Source organism: Neopelma chrysocephalum, unplaced genomic scaffold (genome assembly GCF_003984885.1).
Source record: "Neopelma chrysocephalum unplaced genomic scaffold, ASM398488v2 Primary Assembly neopelma1_97114, whole genome shotgun sequence".
NCBI classification, from domain to species: Eukaryota; Metazoa; Chordata; class Aves; order Passeriformes; family Pipridae; genus Neopelma; species Neopelma chrysocephalum.
This window is the reverse complement of record NW_020925756.1, coordinates 12768-28668: the sequence shown is the minus strand read 5'-3', so window position 1 is coordinate 28668 and position 15901 is coordinate 12768. Positions and strand designations below refer to the sequence as shown.

At 52.2% G+C, this 15901-nt stretch overlaps 1 protein-coding gene across 1 annotated transcript; it reads left to right on the top strand.

Moving 5' to 3' along the window:
* The first annotated feature begins 266 nt into the window (after nt 1-266).
* LOC113961340 (olfactory receptor 14C36-like) lies at nt 267-1226 on the top strand. The gene has a single exon (XM_027671621.1). It carries the CDS (start codon nt 267-269, stop codon nt 1224-1226), a length of 960 nt encoding a protein of 319 aa, XP_027527422.1.
* The last annotated feature ends 14675 nt before the right edge of the window (nt 1227-15901 follow it).

Here is a 15901-nt window from a genome sequence, read left to right as displayed (position 1 = left end):
CTGACATCCCTTGGGAGTGTTTGATGCTGTCACAGACCAGCTCCATGTCCCCACGGGAGCAGAGGAAAATGGAGCCCTTGGCAGCACATGGCCAGAGCGCCCATTCCTCACAGCACCCTCAGCCACCACAAACAAGTGAAATAAAAAGCCTTTCAGTTTGGGGGATTTCTGTGAGAAATAAAGTGGCTTTGCTTAGAGGAGTCTGGCTTAACTTCTCCCGGTCCTTTCATGTTTCTGAACAGTGTCCCTGTGCTGGGAAACAGAAAATGTCCAACAGCAGCTCCATGGCCCAGTTCCTCCTCCTGGCATTCGCAGACAGGTGGGAGCTGCAGCTCCTGCACTTCTGGCTCTTCCTGGGCATCTCTCTGGCTGCCCTCCTGGCCAACGGCCTCATCCTCAGCGCCGTAGCCTGCGACCACCACCTACACACCACCATGGGCTTCTTCCTGCTCAACCTCTCCCTCACAGATCTGGGCTCCATCTGCACCACTGTCCCCAAAGCCATGCACAACTCCCTCTCGGACACGAGGACCATCTCCTATGCAGGATGCACTGCACAAGTGTTTCTGTTTATGTTTTTCATGTCAGCAGAGTATTTCCTCCTCACCATCATGTGCTATGACCGCTACGTTGCCATCTGCAAACCCTTGCACTACGGGACCCTCCTGGGCAGCAGAGCTTGTGCCCACATGGCAGCAGCTGCCTGGGCCACTGGCTTTCTCTATTCCCTGCTGCACACAACCAATACATTTTCCCTGCCCCTGTGCCAGGGCAATGCCCTGGGCCAGTTCTTCTGTGAAATCCCACACATCCTCAAACTCTCCTGCTCACACTCAGGCTCCCTCAGGGAAATTGGGCTTATTGTGTTCAGTGCCTGTTTAATATTTGCTTGTTTTGTTTTCATTGTTTTCTCCTATGTGCAGATCTTCAGGGCTGTGCTGAGGATCCCCTCGGAGCAGGGACGGCACAAAGCCTTTTCCACGTGCCTCCCTCACCTGGCCGTGGTCTCTATTGTTATCACCACTGCAACATTTGCCTACCTGAAGCCCCCCTCCATCTCCTCCCCATCCCTGGACCTGCTGGTGTCAGTTCTGTACTCGGTGGTGTCTCCAGCACTGAACCCCTTCATCTACAGCCTCAGGAACCAGGAGCTCAAGGATGCCCTGAGGAAAATGATGACTGGATGCTTGTCAGGAGCAATAAAATGTCTGTTTTCTGGTGTGTAGCATTCAGAATGGGACTCCTAAATGGCCCAGTCTTCCTGCTCAGGTTTTTCGTGGAGATCATCGGGTTCTTCTTGCAATAAGTTTCTGTGCAATTAAACATTATTATGCATCTGCCTTCTAATTTAGTGTCCACCTTTTGATTTTGACACTGAGACTGTATAAATGATGAATTGTGTTCTCTGAGTATTTAAACAAAAAAAAGGACCCTGCAGTGCCTTCTTTGTCCAATATTCTTCTTCTCAGATGTCCCTAAAGGAATACACACTGCAGGACAGGGTGGATTTGCAAACGGGGAGGGGACAATAATCCCAGCCTAGCAGCACTGCCAGGGAGCAGCAGGGCTTGGTCTTTGCAGAGCTGCTCTCTTACCACTTCCACATTGTCCTCCTGTATCGGGACGAAGTTGGAATGTTATTATTTTTGGTCTGTGTTTGGCCCTAGCCACCTGCAGAAGTTTATGCTTTTCTCCTGCCAAGTGCTCTGATAAAGCAGTGGACTTGGCCTTGGAGGGAGAACTTCTGTGTAAACTGTTTTAATTGGTCTGTTGTGATTGGTCAATGGCTCGTCAAGGGCAGTTGGAGGACAAAGTGATGAGGAGGGGAGGAAGGCTCGCCCCCAGACTCAATTAAGAAAGACCCCCAAAACATACTGCGCCTGCGTGAGGGGATTTCCAAAGTCCTCACGCATGCGCAGAAGAGATGTACTTACATAACTGGGAGGTGGGACTGAGGGCCTCTGGCTGGGCGGTGCTGGCCACACCTGGGAGGTTGTGGCCACTCAGTTAATGGTATAAAAGTTGATAGTGCTTCCTTGGAGCTAAGCTAACTTCACATCAAGGACAATGTTGCCTTTCGACGGAGACACCTGCCAGTCTCGTGAACTTACTGCCTCTCCAAGGATGCCGCTTTTCATATGGGTAATTATGGGCATGCCAGGTCGGTAAGATAACTTTATGGGCAACAGCTGGGTAACTGAAGCTTATTCCTCTCCCCCTTCCTCCCTTTTGGGTTTGTTTGTTTTGTTGGCCACTTTCTCGGTAATAAATCTTGGTTTTTGTGAAGCTTTCAACGGTGTCATGGTTTCAAGCTTCAGTATCTCCTTCGAACCTTAACTCCCCCTCCCTATTACACCTCCTGAGCCCCTTTCTCGCTGTAAGGCCTGAGTGCTCTCTGAGCACAGTCCTGTGGGCTGGAAGCCCTTGGAGCACAGGCAGGGACAGACCCTGGGAACTTCTGAAGCAGAGCTGGGCTCCCTTCCAGCATGTCCAGGATGCTGTGGGATCTTCTGAGGCCACTGCATGTACTGGGTCACTTCTTCTGTGACCTTGCTCCAGGGCTGGAACTCTCCTGCAGTGACACCATGACACTCCTGTTCTCTGCTTTCCAGGTTTCATTTTCAGATCCAGTCTTCCCCTCCTGTTCACAGGGACATGCTGTGAGTGCTTCAGAGCTGCCATCCTGGGGCAGCTCCTGCCCAGTGTGGGCAGGCACAAGGTCTCTCCACCTGCTCCTCTCACCTCCCCAGGGCCACTGTTTTCTGCAGCCTCCTCAGCCTTGCCTAGCATAGCCCTCCTGGCAGAGTTGGACACAGCCCTTGTTCTACACCCTCCTCAGGCACCTGCCCAACCCCCTCAGCTCCAGCCTGATGGCCAGAAACCTTCAGGGCAGGGAGGCACTTGGGAAAATGCTGAGGGAACCTTTCAGCTGCACTCAAATCCAATTGGAGGGGTTGGCCTCTAGGGAGAAATCACTTCTACTTCTTCAGAACCACCAGGACAACCTATGTTGTGTCCTGGGCACTCCTCTGGAAGTGTGGGGTATGGAAAAGGTTTTGGTGTCAGGGATATTGAGAAGGCTGGGCAGTGTCACTGGGAGCCCTCTCCCAAACCCTTGGAAAGGCCAGAGCCATCCCAGAGTTTCCTGGGGCCTTGGCAAAGGCAGACATGGAACCAGTCTGCAAACAGGGCACCAAGGAGGGTTGGCAGAGTTCCAGACTGCTCAGGCTCAGCAGGAAAGGGGATCTGGCAAGTCCTCCTGCAGCCATTCCCAGGCATGGGAAGGACAAGGCAGGGATTGCAGAACCCCTGTGGGAGGGAAAAGAAGGGGATGTTGTGTGCCCAGACTTTATCAAGGCCCTTGACATGGTGTCCTGTGGTCTCCTTATGGCCAGACTGGTGAGAGCTGGACTGAAGAAGTGGAAGATGTGGTGGGTGGGTGGGAAGTTGGCTGAATGAAGAGTGTCAAATAAACTCCATGGTACAAAGTCCTCTTGGCAGCAACTTCTGGATGAAATTCCTCAGTGACCAGCCCTTGAACACCACTATAGAACATCTTTATTATCTCTTTGTACAATGGGACAAAATGTGTTTTCAAGTCCTTTGTAGATGATGCCAAATTTCAGGGATCCCTTGAGCAACCTGTCCTGGTTTAAAGACACATATTGGGGTGGGAACTCCAATAAAATGAACTCACTCCCCTTTTATTCCCTACCAGTACAAGGAGACAAAATACAAGGAGGTATAACTGAAAAAATAAGAGTTGACTGACAAGAAATATAGCAGCAAAAACAATACCAAGAGAACAGTTCAAAGCAACAGCAGAGAGAGAAATTGCCTCCTCGCTCCCCCCTGACCCAACTCCCTTTCCTAAACAGATAAAACCAGGGATCAACACGTGCTTCCCTTCCCCCTTTTCTCCCTGGATGAACAAAGAACAAAAAACAAAACCAGGGGAAAGAGGGGACAAAGCAAAATCTGGGAAACTCTCTGGTCTGAGATCAGTTGTGCTGCCCAAGAACACGCTGACTCCAGAGGTGTCCAAGCGGGGCAGAGTCGGTGACTCCGGTCCGTGCGGTGGGGGGGGGAGGTAGCAGCTCTGCTTGATTCCATGGAGTTCTGGGGAGGCACAGTGGTCCCTTGGTTCCATGAGGCTCTGATGTTTCTCAGGGTTCCTTTTGTTCCAAAGACACCCCTCATGTCACAATGAGCCCTTGGTTCCATGAGATTCCACAGTGTCCCTGCATTCCTTTGGTTCCATGAGGCCCTGCAGTGTCATGGTGCCACTTGATTCCGTGATGTTACAAAGAATCAGAATGGCCCCTTGATTTAAGGCCAACTGCACATGGGGCTGCCTTGGGGGGAGTGTGGGCACCCAGACAAGGGAGTTGTCACCCCCCTGGACTCAGCCCTGAGGTCAACACATCTGGACTGGTCTGTCTGTCTGTGAGGTTCCCCATTCTGGAGGAATGAGGAAGAACTGGAGAGGGTCTAGAGGAGATCTGACAGGATGGAGCTTTTCTCCATATTGGAAATAGAATGAAATCTCCAGAAAGAGTAGCGTGGAAGGTTCAGACTGAAGGTGAGGAAAAAGAAATGTCACTCAGTGGGGACCCTTGTGGTGCAAGAGGTCACCCAGAGGGAGTCAGGATCATCCCATGGCTTTGTGTTCCAGGGAACAGCCAGAGCTGGTGCAGAGACATCAGGGAGGGTCTAGAAATGCTGCTGGGAGGGGGGTGGGAAAGCAGGAGGGGTGTGTGCAGCCTGCAAGGCCAGAGCAGCAGCAGGGCCAGGGCAGGACAGCCTGCAGGAGAGAGGACCAAGGGCTCTGGCAGGGCTGCAAGGCCCAAAGGCACCGAAGCCTTTGTCCCCTTGCCTCTGGCAGCTGCCTCTGCCACTCAGGCCACCACAAGCAACTTTCCTGGCAGGTTCTGCACTTGGTTTCTGCCTCGCCCCTCCCTCAGGAGCCTGGCAGGGGTTGCCCAGTTTTGGGCCTTTGTTGTTCCTCCCCCTCCCATCCCACTGCCCCCCAAACAGCCCTGAGCCAGCCGGGAGGGACAGGATCCGCTGGGCCACGGCCTGGGGCTCAGGCCTTGGCCTTTGTGCTCCACAAAACCAAGGCAGGCTTTGCTCAGCATTGCAGGGGCCTGCCCAGAGCCTTTGTCTGCCTGCACTCCTGGCCTCCAAGGATCTGCTCCAAGGAGTCCCTGGGGAGGCTTTGTCAGTGCCTGCCCTCAGTGGGGCCCAGCAATGCTTCAAGGGACTTGCAGTTGGGCTTCTGACTTCTTCAGCAGCTTCTTCAATCTTCTCTCAGTACCTCAGCATCATGGGCTGGGCTGCAAACACACTGTGGTGCTCATTAAAATGCAGAAATCCCTCATGATCTCTTTGTCTTCCTTTAATTGTCTTCAAGGCAATTTCAAAACAAGTCTTCAAAATATGTACTTTTTTTGTTTTAATTCAATGATGGATAGTTTTTAGTTCAGAGAAGAGGTGATAGAGGTGTTGTCCCAGTGATCTTGATGCTGAGTGTCTCCTCAGGAGATCCACACTGACCCTGGATGATCAACCTTGCTCCTCACCCCCCAACCTCACCAGTTCTGACATGGCCCATCTTGGATTGACAGCTGATGCAGCTCCAAACACACTGTGGGACCCATTAAAACACTGAAAAACAAAATATTTTCCTTCATTTAATTGTCTTAAAATAATTAAGACTACTACAGCTAATTGGAGTTGTTTTGTAGTTTAGCTAAGCGGGAAGATTTTAAAGTGGAAGTCACGAAAAATATTTATTTTTTTGACGCAAGGGAATAATTTACACAGAGCCTTGGGATACAAGAGGGTCAGGGCAAAAAGGATTTGGATCCAAAGATATTGACCAATTGAACAGTTATTAAGTGATACACTATCATGTGCTACAATTTTAACCGTTACTGAATTATAGATTCACAACAACATTCCCACCACAGTCAATTCACACCCACACCCAGGCAGAGATGCGTGGACACATCAATAGCTGGGTGTGGAAAGGTCCCTCTCCAAAATTCTCCTTGTTGTCAGGGAAACACTCCCCCAAATCCCTTTGTGTTTGCCAACAGACAAGGGTCACAGCTGGAGGAGTGTTTGTTGAGGGGGATCAGAATTGTCCTGGGCATCAGCGATGGTCTTTGGAGTGTTCCAAACTGGAGGGTTCCCGAGCTGGGAGAGGCTGCCAGAGGTGTCCCACTGAGAGGGAGGTGCTGGGGAGCTGCCAGGGCCTCCCTCAGCCCCGCTGGTTGTGGGCTCCCAAGGTGACTGGCTTTAGTTATCTGCTGAATTTCCATCCGCGTGTCAGGAATGACTGGAGTTTCCAAAATATTTGGGAATGGTATTCAAACTGTTCCATTTGGGCTACAATTCAAGCAGGGAATATTCCAAGGCTTTCACAGGATGACTGACTATCCTGTGTTCCCCAACCGTTCCACTCCGGATTGTTCCCACCTTTATCATCCAGGAGCACCTGGTCCAGTCCAGGGACACTTCACCACACCCCTGGTCCAGTCCAGGGGCTCTTCATTGCTCAGCTGGTTTAGTCAAGGCTTGTCAGGAGCTCCTGAGATCATACTTATATGAAGGATGGGGACAGATTTAGTTGTCATAAGACAAGTGATAATGGTTTTCAACTATAAAAGAGTAGATTTGAACTAGATATGAGGAAGAAATTTTTTACACTGAGGGTGGTGAAACACTGGCACAGGTTGCCCAGAGAGGTCATGGATACCCCAGCCTTGGAAACATTCAAGGTCAGGTTAGAAAGGGCTGTGAGCAACCTGATCTAGTTGAACATCTCCCCGTTCATTGCAGGGGGGTTGGACTAGATGACCTAAAATGTGCCTTTCTGACTCAAACTATTTAGGATTCTACAGTTCTGTATTATCCTACAGAACCAAGGCTGACAAGGAGCACCCAGGTTTCAGACCCAGCTGAGCATCACCTTTGATGGCCCATCTGGCAGGTCTGCTAAAAAGCTGCTGCAAAAAACCTCCAGACCTAAAGGAGCTTTTGTGCTGGGCTGAGCTGTGGCTCTCAGGGCTGGGGGATTGGCTTTTGGATGCCAGGTGCCCACCAAGGCTCTCTCTCACTCCTCCTCCTTCTCCACTGCCCTTGGTGCCTGCAAGGTTGTTTCTCCCCCATTTCTCTCACTCCTCTCTGGGTTACAGCACCCTGGATTTTATCGTTTCTCCAAAGGGTTATCACAGAGGTGCCTCTGGAATTGCTTTTTGGCTCAGCTTTGGGCACTGGCTGGTCCATTTTAGAGCCACCTGAAACTGGCTCTCTCTGACACAGAGTCAACTCTTGATCTCCTCTTCCCTAAGGGAAACCTGCAGCCCCTTCCCTGTGACCAAACCTGATCCACAGGGTCATTCAAGTGCCCAGGAATACAGGAGGTCATTGAGCCCATTATTCCTCAGGCTGGTTAAACAGGACTTTGTCCTCTTCCTGTCCCTGACTGCAGGTTCTTTCTGTCAGAGCAGAGCTGGGCTGGACCTCAGTCGTGCTTTGCTCCAGAGCCTGCTGGGGTGGGGGCAGATGGCAATGGAAGAGGGACTGAGGTGCCCCAAGGAGAGCAAACCCTGCTGTCCCCAGGGCCAGAGAGACACAGGGCTGGGCTGGGCAGCCTGGCAGGACAGGGCTTTGCTGCCTGGGGGATCTCTGCCACCGTGGAGGGCCTGGAGGCTTCAGGTGACTCTGATCTGCAGGAAGGACAAGGTGCTGATGGAAATGTCCTTGGCTTTGGACATCCTGTGATCCAGGAACACTGTGAAAATCACTGGTCTGTTCCTTGACTGCAGCATCAAAGGGATGGTTAAGGGTTATCAAGCATTGCAACAGAATGTCCAGGGAAGTGGTTGAGTCACCACAGAATCATAGAATTGTTATGGTTGGAAAAGACTTCTGAGACCATGAAGTCCAACCATTAACCCAAAACTGGCATCTTCACCACTGAACCCTGTCCCCAAGTGCCACAGCTCAATGTTGTTTGAACACTTCCAGGGATGGTTACTGTAAGAACCCAGGTTTGGCCTACGAGCTCAGCAAAGGGGTTTTACTTTGAAAAATAGAAAAGGCACCAAAAATTTCTGCCCCCCAATATTTGAAAAGGGCCTTCAGGTCTTTTAATACCTTAAGAGAGACCACAAGGGAGAAGGCACTGAACACGTTTTCTCAGGATGTCAAAACCCATGCTTTTAATGGCAAACTTCAGAAAATAAGGGAGCTTGGCAGAAGGTTATAGGGCAACATTCAACCAGAATAAAGCATTCCCCAAAGCATTGACTGATCACAAGCCAACCCATCCCAGTCAGTTGGATGGTTTATAGACAATGTGTCCCAAGGGGTAGGACCTCCGATGCCATAGAAACCCCTCCTTCTGGATTAGGAAACATTTCGAATTCATGAGGTGTTCCAGTGGAGCATGAAAATGAACAGCAACTTTACTAAAGCCAAAAACCAAGCAGAACAAAGCAAGGCCCCAGCAGTTGCAGAGCAAAGGTCCCCCCATCCCTCTGTGCCCTGTGGCCGCTGAGGCGGCAGCGCAGGCTCGAGGCGGTGCCGGGTCCCGGTGCAGCTGGGGCAGAGCGGCGGCTGCGCGAGCGGCAACCCCGGCGGTGAGAGCGGCAGCCCCGTGGCAGCGGCGACTCCGGGCACAGACGCTGGCGGCAGCCGCTGTGGCGGCGGAGCAGCGACTCCAAGGCGCTGCAGGAGCGCCGGCTCCGCTTCCAGGCACCGGCAGTGTTGGGAAGCTGGTGCCGGGCGGCTGTGGGGCAGCGCAGGCCAAAAGCGGCAGCGGCGGCAGCCTCGTGGCAGCGGCGGCTCCGGGCAGACACGGCCCCGCTCCAGCGCTGCCGCCTCAGCGGCGCTCAGGGGATGGCGCGGCAGCTCCGGGGGCAGCGGCCGGGGACTCCCTCTCGGGGCAGCCCCAGGCACCAAAGAGGACCAGGGCCCAGCGTGTTCTCAGCTTGGTTCTCTGCAGTTCTCCCGGCATCTGACCACAGGATGGGATGGGGAAATTGAGCTAAACCACAACAGGAGCTCATGGAACCGAGTGGCCACTGGGACACTGCAGGGCCTCCTGGAATCCAAGGGCCGGTGGGACACTGGGGAGCCTCTTGGAGCCAAGGGAACCCTGGGATATTTTGGAACATCATGAAATCATGGAGCCATTGTGACACTGTAGGGCCTCATGGAACCAAAGGAACCCTGAGAGTTTTTGGAACCTCATGGAATCAAGGGGCCATTTCTGGCAGGATGCTCTGCTCTGATAATACCTAAACAATGGTCAGAGAATGCAAACAATGCAAGGTCTCTGTAGTGAGTTACTGCTGGTGTCAAGGTGCTGTTTTTATTGTTGAATTATGCTAAACCCAAAATGCTTCATGAAACTTCAAACACACATCCTGCTTTCTGAAGCAGGATTGGACAGATAAACTGCTCCCTGGCCTGCAAATATGTCTGGCAGTCAAATCCTTGATAACTATAAAAGCCCCATCCAACTGTCATGTGGCAGATTCTTCCACAGATTTCCTTGAAGTGTGTGGAGCTTCTGCCATGAAGCAGGGAGAGCTCTTCATGGTCACTGCCCAGGGCTTAAGTGAAAGAGAGAGAACTACCCCCTGTGGTTGTGGGGTGAGTTACCTCAATCTCTGCTTCAGGATTGTTTCTTTTTGCTGGCTTTGAGACAATTGCTTCCCTACCTGAACTGCAGCCCAAATGGAACAGTTTGGATACAATTCCCAAATATTTTGAAAACTCCAGTCATTACTGACATGAGGATAGAAATTCAGCAGATAACTAAAGCCAGTCACCTTGTGAGCCCACAACCTGCTCCATGGCCTTCCCCGGTCCTGAGGTCAATGGGACAGGTCAGGAGTTGCCCAGATGCTCCTTTTGGCCCTTCCTGTGCATGGGCATCCCATTTGCTTGTTGTCAGTCAGCTGGGACTTGTGCAGTTCTGCAGCACTGCTGGGGAAGGAGTGAGAGTGGCTTGGCCAGCTCTTTCTCCAGCTCCCTCAGGACTCTTGGCTGCATCCCATGTGGGCCCAGGCACTTGTGGGGGTCTCACTGGCAGAGCTGGTCACTGACCATTTCCTCCTGCATTGTGGGGGCTTCACTCAGCTCCCCATCACCAGCTTCCAGCCAAAGCCTGCCTGTCAGGTGTCCAAGGGGTCAGTTCTGCTGCCGCCCCCTCCTTCCTTCCCCCACAATGGAAAACTCCCTCATTTTGGGTCCCTGTACCGCAGACGGCTCCGACCACCACCTCCCCCACCAGTCCCAGAATCATGGAATGCTTTGGCTTCAGAGGGGTCTTTAAGAGCATCTCAGCACTCTGAGAGTCAAGAATTCCTTGTTACTATCTCCTCCAACCCTTCCCTCTATCTGTGTGAAGCCACTGAACCTCATCCTGTCCCTCCAGGCCCTTGTCCAAAGTCTCTCTCCATCTTTCTTGTTGGCTCCCTTCAGGTACTGCAAGGTCACAATTAGGTCAGCGCAAAACCTTCTCTTCTCCAGCCTCAACAATCCAAATTTTCTCAGCCCTGACATATATCTGAACCTCCCAGAATCCAGGGGCCATTGGGACCCTGCAGCACCTCCTGGATTCAAGTGGTCCTTGTGAAACTGCAGGGCCCTCCAGGAACCCAAGAATTCCTGGAACACTGCAGAGCTGACGGAACCAAGGGGCCACTGTCCCACTGCAGCTTCTTCTGAAGCACAAGGGACCCTGGGACAATGGGAAATCTCCAAGAATCCAAAGGGCATTTTGGGACTGCAGGGTCTCATGGAATTAAAGGACCCTTTGGAGACTGTGGAAGCTCATGGAATCAAGGGTCCATTGGGACATGTGGGGCCTCCTGGATGCAAAGGAACCCTGAGAATTTTTGTGGAAACAAGTTAAGGCAGCAGCAGCTGCTCTCAGTTAATCAGGATCAACAAGGTATGTTTTGTCCTTGACTGGTGTTTTCCATCCAGAGAGTGCTGTTTGCCAAAGTGGAAACCACTTGGAACGCTCTGCATGGTAGCCTATGTTTTTCTCTGGTGGCTGAACACAGCCAGCACATGAGGGGAGGGGAATGTGTGGGATCAGGGCACTGCTTTGGGGCCATGCTGGGAATTCTGGTGGACTAAAAGACAAAGCCCAGGCGCTGTTTCCAAAGGAACCCCAATGAAAGGGGGACGCGGGAAAGATGGGCAGACAAGTCCCACAATGGAACTCTGTGTGTGCAGCCTCATTTTCTCCTTCAGTGCCCACAGGAGAGGGGGCAAAAAGTGGAGGTTGGGACCCATAAACTGTTCGGGGGGGGAATTGGGGATTGAGGGGACAATGGGAAAGTGGGAGGAAGGGTGGAAAAGGGGGGTGGTCGGGAGGGTCCAACAGTCCCATGGGGGTCTTTGGGCATGGGGGGGTTGGCAAAGGGGGGTGGCCCCCCTGAGCTCCCAACCTCCTGTGGGGTGCTGGGGGCTGCTGGATCCAATCTCGGCCTTGCATTATGCTACCAGCTTCAATTTAGAGGAATTAGAGAGGTGTGACTGAACCACTTTTGTCCCCTAAGTTTTAATGATGGCAAATCAGATCTATTGATAGAAATGAATTTATTTAGGGTTCCAAATGATCAGATCAAAGATCTTCATCAGAATTATTTACTGCACAATAGAAACACTAAAACTACCAGGAGTACAGGATAAGATAGGACAGTGCTCTACACTAAAGCAATTGTTGAAGCAATTCTACTAAAGCTGGCACAAAAGCAATAATTCCTAATTAGAGATGGATGGAACTCCCCCAGATCAACGCTGGTGGGGAGATCTCTGCTCTCCAGCTCCAGCAGTGACCTTGGGGGGTCCCCAGCCAAGGCAGGAATCTCCACACACCCCCCAGGAACGGTTCTGTTGGAAGAACCTGCCCCTGGGAAAGGGGACTGGCCCTTTGTGGTAGAAAGGGATGGACTGACAGTCACTGGACTCCAGGGGTTGCCTCACCATCAGGGGCTTCAATGGGGTGGAAGCAGCGGACGAAGCTCTTCCCACACTCAGGGCTTCCCTTCCCGGTGGGTCCGTTGGTGTTTGGGTCAAGCCAGACCTGTCAGTGAAGCTCTTCCCACACTCCCCACACTTGTAGGGCCTCTCCCCTGTGTGGATGCGCCGGTGGGTGACGAGGCTGGAATTCCGGTTGAAGCCCTTCCCGCAGTCGGTGCAGCGGAAGGGCCTCTCATCCGTGTGTGTCCGCTCATGCCTGAGGAGATGTGAGTTGCGCTGAAACCTCTTCCCACACTCCAAGCACTTGTAGGATCGTTCCCCAGTGTGGATGCGCTGGTGGATGCGGAGGCTGGAGCTGTCACTGAAGCTCTTCCCACATTCCCCACATTTGTAGGGTCGTTCCCCAGTGTGGATGCGCTGGTGTTTGATCAGGTTGGAGCTGTCACTGAAGCTCTTCCCACAATCATTGGACATGTAGGGCTGTTCCCCACTGTGGATGCGCTGGTGTTTGATCAGGTGGGAGCTCTGGTTGAAGCTCTTCCCACATTCCCCACACGTGTAGGGACGTGCCCCAGTGTGGATGTGCTGGTGTTGGACGAGGATGGAGCTCGTTCTGAAGCTCTTCCCACATTCCAAGCACTTGAAGGGCTTCTCCCTGCTGGGGGGCTGCTCAGGGACCACCAGGTCACAGCTCCGCCTCAAGCTGCAGCTGCCTTCCCGGCACAGGCTGGGTCTTTCCTCCTCAGAGCACCCTGGGCTGGCTTTGGAGCCCCTCCTGCAGGGGGATCTCTGGGCCTTTTCCTCCCCGCTGCCTTCCTGCGCCGTGGAGCCCTTCAAAACGGCCTCTCCCACCAGGGTCTGCCGGGAGGATTTGTCCTCCGGGCTCTCCGTCCTCAGCTCGGGGCCTGGGGCAGGAAGCAAGAAGGACAGGGAGGGGATTTGCCTCCAGCCCAGAGGGAAGGCCAAGGACATCCCCCCAACTCCGGCCCCGGCAGGACGGCGACGGCAGCGGGGTTGTCCTGCAGCCGGGGACCATGCTCGGCTGCCAGAGCCAGCACAACACTGGCCCAAAGGGCCACTGACTTCCTCCTCACCTGCCTGGGGGGCCCGCGGCATCTTCCTCTTCCTCGCAGCTTCCTCCTCCATCTGCCCAAGCTTTGGGAAGGACAAATCCTGATGCGGGGGAAACAGGGGCTGAGTGTGTTGGCTTGGGGGTTCCTCCTGCCCAAGTCCATCTCTAGAACTCACCGGGCATCCTGTGTCCATAAAAACCTCCAGAACATCAAGAGTCAGCCCAGAAAAACCCAAACCACTGAGATTCAGGCAAAAAAAAACTCAAAAAAAGAGAGATGAACCCTCCCCCCAAAACAGAAAAAAGTTAAGGTTCAGCCAAAATATACTCCAAATTATGAAGATTAAACCAAAAATAAGATGTTTAATTGGTAGGATGAGGGAAGTGAGGTCATTTCATGAGCACCTGATTGAATTGTTCTATATTAATCAAAAGCTGTATTAATGTAGTGTCCCTTAAAACTCAATTTTTTTCTTCCTATTTTCAGTGTAGAGAATAAATACGAAATCACTGGACTTCAGGCCTGCATCATTACCCCTGTGCTTTGGTTTGCAAATCCTTCCTCATTCCACTTTCTCTCCCCTGCCATCATTTCTGACAATTGGACTCCTCTGCTGTGCTCTGTCAGTATTCTGGGATGTGCGGTTTCCATGTTTGCAAGGATTAAAGGCAACTTTTTGCCTACCAGTGCCAAAAGCTGGTCTCTGAAGTTTAGTGTGAGAGAATCCTGGGCAGTCAGACACTGAAATTGTTACGTTGCAACAGGCCATGCAAATGGAATGACAGAATCCATTCTGCTGGCCCAGACACAGAAGCCAAGCTGTGGCTGTGGCTCTTTGTTTCACTGGCACCATCCTCTGTGGTTCCTGCTGCCCACCATGGCACTGGCAGCCCCAGGGGCACAGGGACGTCCATCCTGTACATGAAGTCAGACTGTCCACAAGTGTTAGCAGGAGTAAAACAGTGCACTGCTGACCTTCTCAAATTTATCTCTCTTAGTGTAGGACTTCACTTGGTCAATCCGTGTTCTCTTGCACAGCGTTATGTGGGTTTGTGATTTTTATTATCACTGCACCAAATTAATCTGTAATGTGTAGTCAGAACAGTAATTACCTGTATTTGTGTATAACTGTGTGCTCTTCTATTTTTATGCTTTCTGGCAAATTCACTGGCAACTTCTTTCACGACTAGATGATGGGGAATGAATTTAACCCCCCAGTATGAAAGCAGTTTGATTTCAAGCTCTTCTTCAAGGGGCACCCTGGGATTGCAGCCTGGGCTCTAATTAACCTCTCCTGTGCTGCCAAACAACAGGAGCTGTATGGCCAAGGGACAAACTGTGATCCCTGTCAGTGTCCATGGTCCCTGTCAGTGTCCTTCAGGGAAACTGGGAGGAGGAAATGAAGAAACTGGTTTGGAACTAAACTGGTGTTAAAGTGGGAAAAACCTCCTACCATGGAAATAAAACTTAGTTTTTCCTGGGCTGAACAAGCTCATTCAGGGATGAAGAACTGGGACTTCTGTGGACACTTGTGCTGGTTTCTTTGGACACTTGTGTTCATTCAGAGAGCCCCTGGAAACACTCTGCTGTTCACTCCCAGTGCCACCAGTGCCTGGGTCCTGTCTGCAACAGCAGATTGCAGTGGGATGGGAGAAATCCTTTTCTGAGCCTCTGGGCTGGACACAGGCACAGCCTGACCCTGAACCCAAGGGAAACAAAGACAAATTCCACGGCTTTAGCTGGACCAAGGTGGGGGGGGTTTCCTGAGGGCAGCACTACACCAGACTTTTGTGTGTGTGTGAGACAGGCAGAACCACAAATGCCTGCACAGCCCAGAGCAGTCAGTGTGGTGCTGGGCTTGCTGCTGCAGAGACCCCCAGAGAACAAACCCATGCAATAGTTTGGGTTTATTCGTTGCTCTGTGTCAATGGAATAGAATGTTCCACAGGAGCTCTGTCCCCCTCTGTGGCACCGGGTGGCTCGAAGCTGAAGAGGGGGGGGGTCAAGTGCAAGTTCCCTTCTGAAGTGTGTGTCCCTAAGGAGGACACTTGCCTTATTATTGCTTATTATTTGTAATATCTTACAGATCTATCATACAATAGGTAAGGATGGATTCTATAGAATATGTGCCATATATATGATACAGAATATATCTGATTATTGCTTTATCTGTCTGTCCAGACAGACATTGTGTATGCAGAGAGATTGTATTTGAGGGATATATTCCTCTCAATACCCTGTTAGCTCCACTCCCAAGGCCAGCAAATTCCTGAAGCTCCCCCTTCTGTGCCCTGCAGGTTTTGGCAGATTTACAAGAGCAGGGGAATCATTCCCTGCAGCCCCTTTGCACTGTAGGAAATGGGAGCACTGTGCACATCCTGCTGCCTCCAGATTCCATTCTGGGGGTGGGAACGACCCTGTGGGGAGCAAAGAAATGCCTGGTTCTGCAGGAGCTGCAGATGCTCAAGGGGCAGCAGGACCAAGTCAGGGCCCTGGGAATCCTGGGAGGCTTTGGGGTCCGGGAGGGTCCTGGAGGAGCTGGGGAGGGGCTTTGGGAATTGGGGGTACAGACCAGGACAGATCAGTATCTCCTCACTGCCCCCCAGATCTCTCCTCGAGCTGGGCCACGTTGTCATGGGACACCTGAGCCCCCCCCAGTGCCCTCCCACTACAGCCCAGTGCCCCCAGTACAGCCCACTGTGCTCCTGTCCCAGGGTGCTGGGTGATCCCTCTTTGGGGGGGGTTTGAAGGGATTTGAGGGGGGGGCTGGGGGTGATTTGGGGGGATGTTGGGGGTGTTGGATGGGGATTTGG